Source organism: Amblyomma maculatum, chromosome 1 (genome assembly GCF_055883805.1).
Source record: "Amblyomma maculatum isolate TAMU_Amacu chromosome 1, ASM5588380v1, whole genome shotgun sequence".
Taxonomy (NCBI): Eukaryota; Metazoa; Arthropoda; class Arachnida; order Ixodida; family Ixodidae; genus Amblyomma; species Amblyomma maculatum.
This window is the reverse complement of record NC_139344.1, coordinates 9,673,265-9,689,629: the sequence shown is the minus strand read 5'-3', so window position 1 is coordinate 9,689,629 and position 16,365 is coordinate 9,673,265. Positions and strand designations below refer to the sequence as shown.

General features: G+C 45.7%; 1 protein-coding gene across 1 annotated transcript in view; it reads right to left on the bottom strand.

Moving 5' to 3' along the window:
• Positions 1-418: 418 nt before the first annotated feature.
• Positions 419-16,365, bottom strand: part of LOC146201624 (nose resistant to fluoxetine protein 6-like) — a 64,911-nt gene continuing 48,964 nt past the window's right edge. Inside the window, exons 13-15 of the mRNA XM_084583285.1 lie at positions 6,933-7,122; positions 3,388-3,530; positions 419-1,552 (exon numbers count right to left, since the gene is read on the bottom strand). Of these exons, the coding sequence (XP_084439411.1) occupies positions 1,244-1,552; positions 3,388-3,530; positions 6,933-7,122 (642 nt within the window). The 3' untranslated portion in view covers positions 419-1,243. The remainder of the gene's footprint in view (positions 1,553-3,387; positions 3,531-6,932; positions 7,123-16,365) is intronic.

The window sequence follows — 16,365 nt, the reverse complement described above, 5'->3', positions numbered from 1 at the left end:
TATATCTAAAGCTCCAATTTGTATTTTAGTAGATACATGTCATGCACTTGTTTCTTAATAAAAAGCAAAATGCTCAATATGAACCAGTAAATAAATATCTTTAATGTAAATTCAGCTAGAACCAGACATTGGATAGGTTGAGGTAAACTAAAGAGATTTAATACAAGCCGCCTCCTGTAACAAATATCTAGAACCAGGCAGACACTCAGAAAACCTAGATCCTGAGAGAAGCCTTTTCAGAGCTTCTTATGTCTTGGATTAGATGCACTATTTCTTCGGTGCGCACTCCATCGTCCTGCGCAAACTGCGCGCGCACACACACACACACACACACACACACACACACCCTCACACACACACACACACATACAAAAAAAAAAGAACCATACGCTGTAATAACGACCAGAGCTTACCTGATAAAGAGCCAGAGTATTCACTCCATTTCACATGCAGTCGGTGAAATGCTTTCACTGCTAGACCCATCCATCAAGGTGGGTCTTGCAGTATGGCAGACCCTCCTTGAAGGATGGGTCTGGCCGTATGACAGAACAAGTTTAACACATCCACAAACTTGGTCGCCGATATTTGCCTGCATGATACATTTTCTACACGCATTCACCAAAGCAGGCGCTCTGTTCTCCATAGCGCAGTATGCGCACTCCCTATGCATACATGCCTAAACAAACACCAAGTCGCTCAGTGTTGCCCGACATGTGAGTCGGCAAAATCTCGTCATTGCAACCCAGAATAGAGTACTCTCCCTTCTTGCTGCTCGCAGTGAAGTCCATTTCGCATCATCTTTCCGCTGGCGAAAGAGTCTGTTAATGTCCACAAAACACAGATTGTCCACACAATGTTCAGTTCCAATTCTCTTAGAAGCAAAAGAAAAGAAAAGAAACAACTTCCTTAATGGTCAACACGTGGCGAGTGTGAGGTAATGAAGATGTTCTCAATATTAAACACCAGGTTTGCAGTATTATATACGCACACGCAGATCAGCAGGCTACGGCAAATACCTGCGAGAGGTTCCGCTGCAAAATGCTACGCCAAGTGAAGTACTGCTGAAATTCCTCTTAACGAGAGTCGAGGAGGCTGTGCGTTGGAAATTTCATTTTTGTTTACACGTCACCTCCATCAGCACTGCTACAGCTTCCAGTCGGACCTGCGACTATTGACAATGAAAGCTGAATGTTTTGCCCAGCACTCCACTGCGGCGTGCACCCAGGATAAAGTCCAAGTAGAGTCACAACCTGTACGGCATCCACTGCGAGTTCAATGAAAGCCCACGCACTGCACCATTCCATGAGTCGGGAAGGCCGTAACCTTTAACCTTGCCATTGGCTTGTGTCGGCGCAGCAAGACCGCCTTCTGCCCTCTTCTCTGGAGCCCCGTCCCCCTTGTCTGGTCGTGGCTCTTGAGTACGGGCATTCCCTCTCCCAGTGAGCGTCTGGAAGGCCAGCTTATCCAGGGCAGCAGTGGGCGCTTCGCAGACCAGGTACGCCAAGTAAGCGAGAATAAAGCTCCAACAGAGAACCCCAAAGAACAACGTGATCTGTGGACAAAGGAGGAAAACATCGTTGTTATGGGCAGATATAGCCCAGAAGACGGCGCTTCAAGCTCGCTCCTTTCAGTAGTGATACTCGAGAGTCACCATAGGAGTTGCTGTGCGAGCTGGTACATCAACGCAACAATGGTGGCTTTATGGTAAAAATTACCCGCTAAGTGACAATTCCCGCTCATGCTAGCAGTGACGCTAGTCGAAAGCAGCCAGAGTTAAATCGCGCCTTCTCCTCCTTACTGCGAGATTGCAACTAGCATATGAATTTTATAAAACAAGAGTCGACCAAAATAACGGTTACTTTTTCATCGCCCTGGGTGAAAGGTTACCTTGCCTCATCCAGCAGACAAGATTCGAAAGCCTATGGGGCATCTAGTGTCGCTGATAGCGAACGGTGGCTTTATGGTAAAAATTACCCGCTAAGGAATTGTGGACAGAGCGTGTCGGCAGAGCTTGCAAAAGCCGACACTTAAGGAAACGAAAATGATGCCACGCCTGGGCTTCAAGCCCGGGTCAGAACAAACAGATCACCTTTCCTAGCCCACGAACGACAACACTATGCTATCGCCGCTTTTTTTTCTTTCTTGATTTCCTGCTTATACAACGTCAGGCAAATGAAGATCACTATGTACAATGCATCAGTGCCATACAAGAGTGCTTGGTTATATTAAAATTTCTTCAGACGTGTCAGGTAACCAAGAATGATCGCCCACTCAGGGGTTTTGTTTTGGGGTCGCTACCAGCCATCTAATAAAAAACACTTTTAATGAAGTTATTGCACGCCGAACGCACGTGACATTTGCATGACGAAGAACCATTCTCGCCTTCCACAAAATGCGAATGCCCAGGGCAATAACTTAAGAAACAATACCTTCATTAAAACACCTGGGGCAAGGCTTTGATTGCGCAGTCGCCGCAGCGGATGATGCCTCGTTCAAAATTGCAACACAGTCTCGCGCTGTGCAGTCAACATCATCGTCTCTATGAAGTTCTATTTGCGCCGCTCATCCATTTAACTCAGCCGAATACGTCATACAGATACGCCAGCTGGGCGTTGCTGGCGATATCCGCAAGCGTAGCGTCGGGCAAATCCAGCGGGCGGAGTAGCAGAATTCACAATACCATTGTATTCCCGCACGTAAGAAGAATAAAATGAACCCCTGTGATATTGCTGACATTTAGTAAGAGAAAAATTTCAGCCGCCGTTTCCCGCTCGAGTTTAAAAGAACTAATTCAAATGTCGGGAGCTGTTTCCCACTTAGCAGATCTTTTTATCAAGTTTAAATGGCAATGATAGGAAAGTTTTACTTTTTGCAACAGATAGAAGCCTCGAACTCTGCTTTCACTTTTGCAACAATGCTGCTGGTTTGATCAGCACACATTTTATTTGATAATAACACCTTCTAGGAACAAACCTCTGGCTGCGCACAGAAACGAGCTGGATACGTCATGTCATGTGTTGAATGGATTCTTGGAGTTTATTACCAAAACATTCTGGCAAAAAAAATTGAATTGATTTTCCACAGTTCTATAGAAATCGAACTTAACTGTAAGTTTAGGGGCAAAACAACCACCAGGTTAATGTCTAAAACTGAACAGAAAAATTGGGCCTGTGCTTTAAGCCAAGAAAACTACAATCTCCACTTGGCTCGTACACAAGTAAGCTGGTTACGCTCATGAAACCCCGTACGCACTTGCACAAGACTAGTTTCATGGTATATATTCGATTGGTGACACACATTGCTAGCATTGTGCCCGCACCCGTCTACCTATAGGCCCTTCTTTCCAACTATTGCTGTTAGCACTCTGTACAGTGAAGCTGAAATTACCTGATTAAAGTGGGACCAGAACATCCGCTCTCTCGAAGCATGCAGCATAATCTCGATGAATGGGAAGTGGATGAGGTAGACGCCGAATGACAACTTGCTCAGCGGCACGAACACCTTCGAGGACAAGAACCGGCCCAGAAAGCCTGAAAAAAAAAAAAAAAATCACCATGATCTCGTCGCAGATAACGTCTACACATGACACGCCAGATATTAACGGGCTCCCGCAGGCCGTCCTCGCCCTCTCCGAAAATGACAAAATTGTCGCATATCTGATGTATATATGTTGTCATTGAATCCGGTTCCATACGTCCGGCTACAATGCGAGGTTCAGAACTAGTTTAACAATTCACAAGCCCAGCGTGACCAATAAAGTTAATTGATGACAGTTCACCAATAATGCGATGATGATGATGCCTGAACTCAAAACCATCACGACTCTGCCATCACTGAAATTGTGTTTTTCCAGGATACGCGCTCCTGTTTTCCTTGACGTACAGAGTTGAAGAGTGCAGGCGCTTCTGAGACACGTCGTACAGCTCGTAATGCATTGCAAGTATTGAGAACCCCCTGAAGGTAAAAAAAAAAAAAAGTTTAGTTTACCCTCTCCAACGAGAGAGATTTCCACGAATTTGAAATGGGGCGCCCCTACACGGCTTGTAAGCATCCACCTTGAGCTCTAACCTTTTTGAGAAAGTCTGTACATATGCTGCTGCTCGCATAATTTGAAAATTTTCTTTCTTCGACCTTTGCCCACTCATAGAAGCATTGGTGCAGAACTTTTACCACTTTTTTTTTTACTAATAGGTGGTTGTTTTCGGATTATTCGGTGATGTACTAACTTCTGTAATCGCGTGTCCCTTGTGAACGCTTTATTTTATATGGCCCCTTGCAACTATATCATCCTGCAATGCCTTTGCGCATGAATACATACGCAAATTGAGAGGCACGGCTTATCACCTATCTGGGGTCCGGGCAGCGCAAAGCGCAAGCAAGTGCTCCGCGTTAACTGCAAATAACTTAATCTACTCTGCAACAATATATACAATCTTCCAGGCGCCCATGCACCATTCAGAACCGCAGCATCTCTCACGACTTAACGGAAGACCTTGAAGATGTTCTTTTCACTTTACGCCGTGCCTCTGTTGTTTTAGATCTCGCAGGGATGGTCGGAAAAGTGTTGCCTCGTCAGATTGCCCAAGCCAAGCGAGCTCCGGTGTTTTCTTTGGTTACCTCACCTATCAGAGTCGAGGCACGGCTCTTATAAGCGTACAAGCCCTGGACATTACTCACAGCCCCGACACGACATGGCTGTTACGGGAACCTTATCTCCACCTCACCCTCCCCATGCTCACACGTACTCCGCAAAATCCAAGCCAACAAACACTCAACTTACCCCAGTGAAGATTTACCTCTACTAGTTTGGCGCCGACCCCTCCTGCCATAATCGCCCCTCCTCGTGTTTCAACCTTCATCTATACCTCGTCATCAGATGCACCACTATACCGGACCTGCATCTTCATCCTGGCGTGTCGCCAACGGGACAGGACCAGCAGCTGTTGGCGACACAAGCTATGAGTAATGTAAATAAATACCCTTCTCCCTGTTTACTTTAACATTTCAGTTGGTACTTACGAAGGTTGCCATTGTAACGACAGCCTACCTTCTTATTCCTGCGTTTTTGCATTGATGACTCCGCGTCGATAAACAAATGTACCTATGTATTCTGATCGACCGCTTATCGTAGCCTCTGTATCATATCATATCTGTATCCTGCAAGGTAGGCTGCAGCAGTATGTGGATCGGGAGCTTCCGGACGTGCAAGCTGGGTTTCGCAAGGTCTGAGGAACTAGAGACCAAATTGCCAACCTTCGCTGGATCATGGAAAAAGCAAGAGAGTTCCAGAAACCCATTTACTTCTGCTTTATTGATTATGCGAAAGCGTTTGACTGCGTAGATCACAGCAGATTGTGGCAAGCTCTCCAAGAGATGGGAGTTCCAATTCACCTCATCTGTCTCCTCAGGAACCTTTATGAAGGGCAAGAGGCCACAGTCAGAACTGGGCATGGCCTTACTGATTGGTTTCCGATTGAGAAAGGGGTGAGGCAAGGCTGCATACTGTCGCCCTGCATATTTAACCTATATGCAGAGTGCATCATGAGGAAGGCCGGTCTGGACGAGTCTTCAGCTGGAGTGAAGATAGCTGGAAAACGTATCAACAACCTTAGATATGCGGATGATACCACTTTAATGGCAGAAAGTGAAGTGGAACTCAAGAGACTTCTGATGCGCGTACAAGAAGAGAGTGAGAAGTTTGGGCTTAAACTGAACATTAAAAAGACGAAGATCATGGCATCTTGCCCTATCAAGTCCTGGAGCATCAATGGACAAGAAGTGGAAGCTGTGACAGATTTTCTGTTCTTGGGCGCCAAGATTACCTCGGAAGGAGACTGCAGCCATGAAATTAGGAGACGCCTGCTTCTGGGAAAGAGAGCAATGGTTAGCCTTGACCGCCTAGTAAAGAGCAGAGACATTAGTCTACCAACCAAGATCCGTATAACCCGTGCTATGGTCTTTCCAGTTGTGATGTATGGATGCGAGAGTTGGACTGTGAAAAAGACTGACCGCCGAAGAATTGACGCGTTTGAATTGTGGTGCTGGCGAAGACTCTTAAGAGTTCCTTGGACTGCCAGATGATCAAATCAGTCGATATTGTCGACCATAAACCCTGACTGCTCATTGGAGGGCCAAATTCTAAAGTTAAAGCTCAGCTACTTTGGTCATCTGATGAGAAGAGAGGAGTCGCTGGAGAAAGATTTGATGTTGGGAAAGGTTGAGGGTAGCCGGAGAAGGGGTAGGCAGCGAACGCGATGGTTAGATGGCATTCTCGAGGCATTGCAGATGAAGCTATGTGATGTTAAGAAGATAGTGAGAGACCGGAAAGCGTGGCGTGACATGGTCCATAGGGTCACGAAGAGTCGGACACGACTGAACGCCTGAACTGGACTGTATCATATCATGCTGCCTTCTCCGTAGTCTAATACTTCTTCTTCCAATTATTCCAAATATACCTGGATAATGTGGATATAACCTGTCACATTGCCTTGGAGGTCATGTGAGTAGTGCAAGCTGCTAAAGGCATTGGTAGTGTTTACTGCACTGCAGGCCATCTTGGACCTGGACTGTTACCGGAGCAAGTGCTAGTACGTATAGTGCGGACGTAGATATGAGTGAATGAGCTGATGAAAATGCGGCTTGCGCCTCCACATGTACCTTATTTCTGTTAGTGCGGTCTTTCACACCTGCTGGAGCGTGCTAAGACTGCTCCATATTACCGCAATAAAGTAATTTTCTTGTATCGTAATTAATTTCTCATTTGTCATAAAACTTAAATGTCAGGTAATTGTGTTTTCGGTCAGAGCAGTGGTTATCAGCTTGGTCAACGGCTGTAATTGAAATCCGAACTCTGTCTTTTTTTTTGCCTACCAGAAGCCAATAATGCATTTCTGCTGTAAAAAGAGAAAAAGCATTTCTTAGGACAGCCTTACCGCCTCGGCCTGTGGAGCACGCCAGCGTGACCCACGTGAGAAACAGCGACCATAGAATCCGGTCGAAGAATGCCGCGAACATGTCCCCGGCCGCGGAGACTGAATTTGAAGTCCGGTACCAGATGAACTTCATGAAGATGCAGCACAGGCAGCAGCCCATGGCCGTGCTCCATCCGGCAAACTGCATGACCTGGGAAAAATAAACGTCAATGTGACATGTGTAACAATATTTAATTCCCTTTTTTGAACGAGTGCGATGATAATGCAAGCCGCGTGCCCGATATGCGAAATGGAACACTCGCGTTGCCCGTGCACTCGATTTCTCGCACGAACCTGTCTTCCAGGAGGGGTTTTCGTGCTTTCACCTTCGGACATTGTACCTTGCTTACGGGCCATTAGGTCCAAAACTAGTGAACAACCTGCTCTATTTGTCTAAAAAAAAAGCGGGGAGGTTGAAAAAAAAAAAAGCACGAATGCTAATCCCTTGTTGTTATGAGAGGGAAATGCTGGTCATAATCATTTATCAAAGCTATTTATCAAACATAATGCGGAAGGGGCGCTAAGACGTAAGTAACGCTCAAGCTCCCAGTCAATGGCAGCATACAAACGGCCTAAAGGAAATAAAAAAAGCTTATGACATATAACACCAACTTTTTCCTAATCGTCAACTACAGGCAGTCACTTAACTTGCCTCTCTTTTTCATTCCATCCCTTCATTAGATAGCCTGCGCCTCACATCTCTCAGTCATTTAGGCTACTATACACTTGTTTATTTATTAGTTATTTACTAACTTTAGGAAATGCGCATAAACAATCTGTATTCACCAGTCCTCTGCGCAGCGCAAAAACTTCTAAGCTAGCTTGACTAATGTCGAACGTATCGGTCGTCAAAAGTTGTGCTCCTGCTTTCATTCCTCAACTCAGCGCACGCCGGCGTGCGATAAATAAACTTTACGAAAACGGGTCATGACGACGCCCCGCAGCCCCACGTCTCGCCCTCGTCACTTGGGCGCTCCCGTAAGAGGGCGGACCCAGAAAGCGCACTTGGCGTCGAAGCGAAGGGCTGGCTACGATTGCGTATTGAGACGTGGTCCTAATCAGTTGCGATGGGCGCCACGGAGCGTCCAACAAAACACATTTGTGAAATATAAGGTCCGAGCAGAGCTTTTAAACTTTACTCGAGTACTCACGAATGCCACCTCTACGGATGCGCTTCTTTAGAATAATCTCAAATATATGTTTCAAGGTTTCTTTAATGATATCTGGACCACTGACGATGATTGACAGTTGACACAATACTGAAAACTTGTGACAAGGTGCTGCATAAGAGAGGCTTTGACGACATTGGAGCAACGTTTATTTTTCACTTTCTGTGCCAGCTGCAAAGCATATGCATTCCAGCACGTCCATCTTGTTTTGTTTTTCGAGTAGGAGCGGTGTGCTGGGTACTTGTCGTGTGCTGTACCTGTAAATATCTTCAGGTTTACTTGTATTAATGAACGCAGTTACCTTTGTATCAGCCTTTCTCTACCATGCTGGTCTTGATTTGTGTCCTGCCTTTTTTTTTCTTTTTGCCCCATAATAAAACGTTTCTTCAACAGACTTACTTCAATAAATACTGCATGCTGATTGACCAGTTTCTCCAAGCAGGACAATTGCGCTACATAGAAAGAACCTTTGCATATTTATGAATCCATTCCTGTCTGTATACAGGTACACGTTTATGTAAAACTTACAATCAAAATAATTTCGGTACAACGAAATTTGCAGAAGGGGTTAAATGAGGCATTCAGTCCACGTCTGGCCACAGATTAACATGGGTGATGCGCAAGCAATTGGAAATTTGTGCCAGTGAAGCCGAAACAAGAAGTGTGTGCCACTCGCTTTCACATATAGGTGCGGCAAAATTCGCAGGGCGGTGAGTTAAGCAATCCGAAATTCGCCCCAGTGAAACCGAAACAAGAAGTGTGAGCCAGTTGTTTCATACACCCTGGATGAGCTAAAATTCATTAGTCGGTGCGTAAGAAGTATGAAATTTGCGACATGAAGCCGAAACAGGAATTGTGGAGGCAGTCGCTTTCACCTAACGCTTGGTACGCTAAATTTCATTGTGCGGCACGTTAGCAATTCAAAATTTGCGCCAGTGAAACTGAAACAAGAAGTTTGTGCCAATTGCTTCCACACACCCTGCGTGAGATAAAATCAGTTTGACGGCACGTAAACAATTCAAAATTCGCGCCAGTGAAACCAAAACAGTAAAATTAGGGGGGGGGGGGGGGGGGATAGTTGCTTTCACCCACTGCTAGGCACGCTAGAAAAGATTGGACCGCTGGAGTCTGTGAGTAGTCTTCATTCTCTATGGTCATATGAGTTAACCCATTTGGGACCACTGTACTTGAAAAAGTACAGCTGCAGTTCAAGTTCTTTTTAGTAGAAAAATGAGTATATTGTTTTCAGTAGTTCTCAATTTCGTCAGTAAGGGGGCAGCTAACACTCCTAAATGATAGGGTGCCTCGATGTAACGCGCCGCTGTACTAAATGATGCAAGTGCGTTCGCAGCACTCCAAGGAGTATATGTCTACGATCAACTACTGGCAAACCTCGTTTCCGCCAACCGCTCATGTAAGAGCTTCGTAAACTTGTTCTCCTGGTTAGAATAATCAATATTTCGTGAAAATTCTTTTTATATAGCTTCAAGAAGAGCGTAACTAAGCACTGAGTTATTTGAAAGTTTCATACCTTTCACGCGTTTTGCGTATTATGAGAGTAAACCTTGCTGTACTATCTATAGTACGCCGGTACTTGGTGTGTGAAAAATGGCGGTCGCTCTTCCAGGCAGCCCATACTATGGATCCAGTTAATTTCTTCGACAAGAAATTGTTCTGTCGGCTCAGCGAAGCACTCGAGGCTGCAGCAGACATAGCACAGAATGCTGCATATGACGTTGATGTGGTTATAATTCCTCCAGACCCATCCGCAGACACAGATGAAGAGGAAGGCGAGGACTGCATGGGTGCTATGCCAGTGAATAACGTTTCTGGTAAGAACTATTTTTCTCTTTAATGTGGTACCATTTAGTTAGGCACTTTGCGTATTCCCAATGTTCGGCGTCAATGACCGCGACAGGAAAAAAAAAAGAAAAAAAGGCTATTTTTCTTCGTTATTTTCATCCGTATTAGCCTCTACGGTGTCTATAGTGGAGCTGAAGCGGTGAGAATCGGACAGGGCTTTAAGTGTACTTAAGGTAGGTAATTCAGTGGGAAGAGAGGGGGGGGGGGGGGGGGGGGGAGGAGGAGGAGGAGGAGGAGGCGGCGGCCGTAAGCACTGTGAATATTTGCATCAGTTGGCGCGGACGTGTCCGAGTGTTCTACGCTCCACCTACGAGGTGCAGTGCACCCTGCGCTGAAGCAGGTCTTTTGCGAGGATTTGGCGATGGTATTGCTTCCTATTTTGAGCGAAAAAGACTGTTAGGCATAGTCGTCGACGCCGTGTAAGTCTTTTGCATCAAACCGTATTTTTTTTTTGCAGGCAAACTCGAAGTTCACTGGTGTCGCAGAAGAAGATGAGTGCGCCCTTGCGTTGAAGCGCGCAAAGGTTCCTGCCGTGAACTGGACCAAGGATCAACCTGAGTATACCTGAGAGACCTCAACTGACGGGGCAGCGGAGTGCGCAAGGCGATGCTGAGATCTCTCTACAGCGGTTATACTATAGCGGTTGTAAGAAATATCCCGCGGTATTACCTGTGTCTCGGCACAAACCGTAGCATCACCCGCAAACGGCCAGCCTGCATTGTAAGTGACATTGTACTTGACAAGAGAGGCAACTTTCCAAACAAATTCGAAAAGCAACTGCGGTGCCAGTACTGCCGCAAGAGGTCGACGTGAGCATGTGTTAAGTGCAATTAAAACACGATTGCTTCAACAAGTTTCATGCGCCTATGTAACAGCATGAAGCAAGTGCTTGTTTTGCAATGGGAAGAACCCAGTGTACTATAAAAAGTACACCTGTGTAACTTTTGAAGGAATAAAGCTTTTCTCGTTTTTTTTTCTTTCCTTTTCTTGGTCGCTAATGGGTTAACGACGTTATCTCGTCACGACCCTGGACGAAGCTGAAGAAAATTACAAGAACCCAGTGTACTATAAAAAGTACACCTGTGTAACTTTTGAAGGAATAAAGCTTTTCTCGTTTTTTTTTCTTTCCTTTTCTTGGTCGCTAATGGGTTAACGACGTTATCTCGTCACGACCCTGGACGAAGCTGAAGAAAATTACATAAAGCTTTTCTCGTTTTTTTTTTCTTTCCTTTTCTTGGTCGCTAATGGGTTAACGACGTTATCTCGTCACGACCCTGGACGAAGCTGAAGAGAAGCTGAAGAAAATTACAAGAACCCAGTGTACTATAAAAAGTACACCTGTGTAACTTTTGAAGGAATAAAGCTTTTCTCGTTTTTTTTTCTTTCCTTTTCTTGGTCGCTAATGGGTTAACGACGTTATCTCGTCACGACCCTGGACGAAGCTGAAGAAAATTACATAAAGCTTTTCTCGTTTTTTTTTTCTTTCCTTTTCTTGGTCGCTAATGGGTTAACGACGTTATCTCGTCACGACCCTGGACGAAGCTGAAGAAAATTACATATTGCCGACAGGTTTTTCTGTATGCGTGCCGGAATGCCATTCCATAAAGTTCACTATTATCTGAAAACCAATATAGAGATTCCTTTGCGCTGTATAAGCTCAAGTGCCTTGAAGGTAAAAATCTTGAACTCATAACGTTTTCTTTCTTTCACTGCATATAGTTGTTATCTTAAACTGCGTACTTAGTGAGACACAAGTTATTTACTATTCGAAATACAACAAAAAGCTGATACGTAAGAACAGAAGGTACGTAGGGCGTTGAGAACCACATGGCAGCAAGGGCGACGCAGAGGCTACGCAAGGCCCTCCAGGATCTCCCTGTCCTCTCAGCAGGTTTTTTTTTTTTTTTTTACTTTCTTCCCGGCCAGTCTGCAAACCAGGTGGTGTGAATGGGGAGCGGGCGCCCGGCGTACACGAATAAGCATAGGCGACGGCTGCGCACATCATTGCTGAAATGAATTTCTTCTCTTTGTGTGAGTGTGTGTGCAAGTGTGTGTGTGAATGGGGGGGGGGGGGGGGGGGAGGGCGCAGAAGAAGTTTTGTAGGTGCTGTGATCGCGCTGAAAAGCTCACTCCCCGGTGTTGTTGTCGATAGCACATCCTTATTTCACTTATTTGTGTGTACGGAATGAGCGAGCTGCGCTCTCTTGCTCCCCCCGCTCATCTTTGCTCTTGCGGCTCAGCACGTACACTTCGAATAACTCGAACTGCTTCATACTACGGGATGTAAAACGACGCAATGACGTGGATGAGCAGGAGGCAAGTGTCTTACCTAGGAAAAAGTTTATTCCGCTCGCGCTCGATATGGGAAACTTGGTGGCGAGGAGAAAAAGATACGGGAACGGCGAATGCGTTCGCATAACGATCTTCTATTCATAATGTTACGGACGAGGAAGAAGCGGCAGTGGCATAGGCAGGAGCGCAGGCGCTAGGCCCGCCGCGATTCATTAAATCTCACAGTCATCGGCCATCTTCCTTCTGTTCTGGTGTGTTCACCGGCTTTCCGCCTCGCAACAGTATTCTCTGGTAGACTTTCATGCATTTCATTTCTCATTAAAGTTTCTTCGTTAAAATTTGTTGAAAAACCGCTGAGGAACATAGACTTGCTCTTCTCTGAGTGACTGTTATTTTATTTTTACTTTCTTTCTGTACAGCCACCGCATGACCTGCCCCTCCTCTCCACTAACCGGGCCTCAGACTTTTCGCTCTAATAGGTTTAATAAAACATGAACAAATATTTTACCTCATCGCCTATTTGTATTCGCTGGTCAGCTTTGAATTTCATTGCAGTCCACGTTGAAATATGCTTTTAAAAGAGCCCTGAACAGACCTCACTGAGGAGAGCAGACGTTGCGTTCTTTCCGCAAGCTGTTAGCGAGGCGAAGCGCGCAGCGCCGTTGAGGAGGAGAGTCACGGAGCAAGGATTTTCGCCAATAAAAAAAAAACCTTGGCTTGACAGCAGCCGGAAGCGTCAATCGGTCTTGGTCAAAATACTGTTTTTTCTGTCCGACTTATTAGAATTCCTCTTGACATATGTAATGCCTAAATGTCATTTTCCACTTTAGTAGAGGAAATCGAAAAGTATTTTCGCGCAAACTGATTTGTTTTCTTTCATACTCAGCGACGATGTACAAAGTACTACGCGCGGATAGCAGTGGTAGAAATCGAGGCGCGAGCGCAGCTCGAGGAGGTGCACGCCTATGAGCGTATTCACTTTTTGCAACATTTGCCGCTTTTCATTTACAATGCTAGGTCGTCAAGCCGAGTTTATAAGTGCCCAGCAAAGTATGTTTAAGAGAGGGAAGAGGAGCTCGATACACCCGTGCCACTGGCTGCCTAAATTCACCGCCACTTGAAGCTGCCCATACGCTCCATCTGCGGCAGTTCGGAAATGAGGGGAAAAATGAAAGGAAAACTTAAAGCGCATGCAGAAGAACCACAGCGCCGGGGCACCCGTTGTAAGTGACAGAAAAAATATCCCCGGTCATCAGAGGGATGGGGAAAGAAGTTCAAAAAGAAAACGCGTGCTGAGCGGGCAAGAAGGACCAGGATGGCAATACGTTGCGAAAATTGAGTCACTGAGAATAGAAACCAGCGCATCAGCATGTAGAAAACTGGCAGAGGATTATCATGGTCAAACATAGCTATCTGACGCAAGCTTTGTTAACTAATCAGGGCTACGCCTACATTATTTCACTGCAGGAATGCATGCGTGCTGGCCCATCTTCTGTTGGCATACACAAAGTACAGATTGTGAGAAAACTTAGTTTTATTCACCCGTAAGGAATGCTGTCGCGCAGGGCAGCGAGCAACGGCATGTGGTAATTGAAGACACATAGTTCGTCTTGGTTGCATCTATGTGCCTTGTAAAGATGTAACCAGTACGAGATGCACTTCTGGTAGTGGGTTGTTAAACACTATGAGCCCGAGTAGTTCGCGCATGAACAGTGGCAACCACTGCGATTAGCGTCGATGTCTGTTTTGCCCGGCAATGCATCGGCCACGTTTAGATGAGGCCGAAACGCGAATGCGCTCGTGTGCTGTGCGATATAATCGCACGTTAAAGATAACGATAGTAATAATAATTGGTTTACAGGAAAGGAAAGGCGTAGTGTGTCATGTTTTCTTTGGACACCCCCCCACCCGCGCTGTAAGGCAAGGGAGGAAGGTGGGAGTGAAAACGGAAAGAGAGAAAGAGCTGTCGTAGTGGGGAGCTACAAGTAATTTGGACTACCTGGGGATATTTAACCTGCGCTGACATCGCAAAGCACACGGACGCCTCTCCATTTCGCTCCCATCGAAACGCAGTCACCGGCAGTCGCGATTGAACCCAAATACTGCTGAACAGTAGTCGGGCATCTTAACCACTGTGCCACCGCGGCGGGGTCTAGGCAGTCGAAATTATTACTGAGCCCTCCACCATGGTACTTCATTTAATGCCACCTTCCTGCCTTCCTTTAGAGCTCGGTTTGAGTGCCCGCGAAGATGGGACAGATATATGTGCCTTTCCTTTCTCATAAACCAATTTACATTAACAGGTTCAGGGCACACGCACTAAAAATTCCCTCGGACTATGTTATACATTTTACAATGTTGTTGTTGTAAACCGTAATTAAAATATCCGTTTGCAGTTAGTACCCTTTACTTCACGATATGTTTGAAGTGATACGGAAAAAAACAACAATGAGGATTTTAGAAATTTCTGTGAGCTTCACGAAGACACCTACGGTTGTCCTGTACAGTTTTGTGGATGGAACCTTGACGGGCGAAGGAAGTTGAAAATGTAGCCGATAAATGAATTCCTGCAATAAAAACTTGCTGAGGTTTATCCCGGTCAAACCTCGTCCTCTGACAGCAAGCTTTGCTAACCATGGCTACACAGCCAGGCGGCTGCGCCGAAGCGTTGACGCACTCGTACAGGCACGCACATCAGTCATGACGAGACTGATCCACAAAGTGCCAGCAAAGCAGTTAAATCCAAGCGTGGTCAACATTTGCGGAGTCCTCCTCTGAGGCGCGTCAGGGCTGAAGGTGACACGCGCAAGTGAACGACCTTGAACCTAGATGGTCGGAATATCAGAAGCCCTCCACCACAGCGTATCTCAACTCAAGGTCAAATTTGACACATAACCTTGACAGTCTGCAGTGAAAGAGTATAGCTAAAACCAAAAAGCAGTAGTAATTGAACAGGGGCGATGCCAGTCAGAATGCACCTAAGAGGAGAGAGAGAGAGAGAAGGACACGAGACCTTTATGCGCAGTATGCGACGAGCTCAGGGTTAGATTCCACAGTTCCTGCGTGTGTTAAATTTACAGAGTGAAAACTCGGCCGCATTTTTATGTGGGCCAGATACTATGGCGCTTTAATGAAGCGTGCTGTCAGGGCACGCAACCTGTCTTTGTGTGCATCGTTTAGCGAACCCTTAATAATCCATACATTTCTTTTCTGGTCTTTACGACATATTAATGTTGGTCCTGCGCTCACAACCAGCATTTAAAGAGCTCCAGAAATGTTACTTGCCGTAATATTATAATGCGAGAAATGCATAGAGATGACGTTTGTGAGTAGGAATTTGTACTTACTCGGACTGCACTTTTGATTAGTTCTACCACTTCAGAGCGTGCAATTGTCATTCGCGATACTCCGCTTTTCTCATGTGCCACCAACACAGCTCTGTTGAGCTCCCGGATGTCCCGCCAATAGCGTCGCCTCGTTGATCTGATTGGGCAGATCCGCCAGCATACGTAACAGAACCCTTCGCTCATTTTAAAATCAAGACTTCTCTCTCTAGGCAGTTCTCTCTCTACTAGATTAGCGATTCTAGCTGCTGCTGTCGCACATAGCCTCGATCTGCTGTCTTACGCCATCGGCACACACAGCTGAAGGTAATCACGCCGTTGCGGACTTTTCATATTAGCACGCCTTGGATTTCTCCTTAAGTCCACTTCCTTTCATTCCTCTTTCTCTATCCATCAAGCTACATCTAAGGTTTGTTCCAGTGCCAACCTTGAGCTATCTGGGCAGTCATGGCGCTGTGTGCAGTTGCTATTCTTTTTATAGCGAGAGCTACATTTGCAACGTAGTCTCGCCATTGTGCCGTGCCTGTAAGAAGAAGAAGAAGAAAAGGAGGAGAAGAAGAAGAAGGAGAAGAAGAAGAAAGAAGAAGAAGAAGATGATGATGATGATGAAAAGGGAGAAGACCAAAAAAAAGACGCAAAAGTAGTAGCAAAAGAAGAAGAAGAAGAAGTGATCCCCCATGGCGTAAAACTGAAACCATATAATAAACTAATATGTGCAAAAGCCAT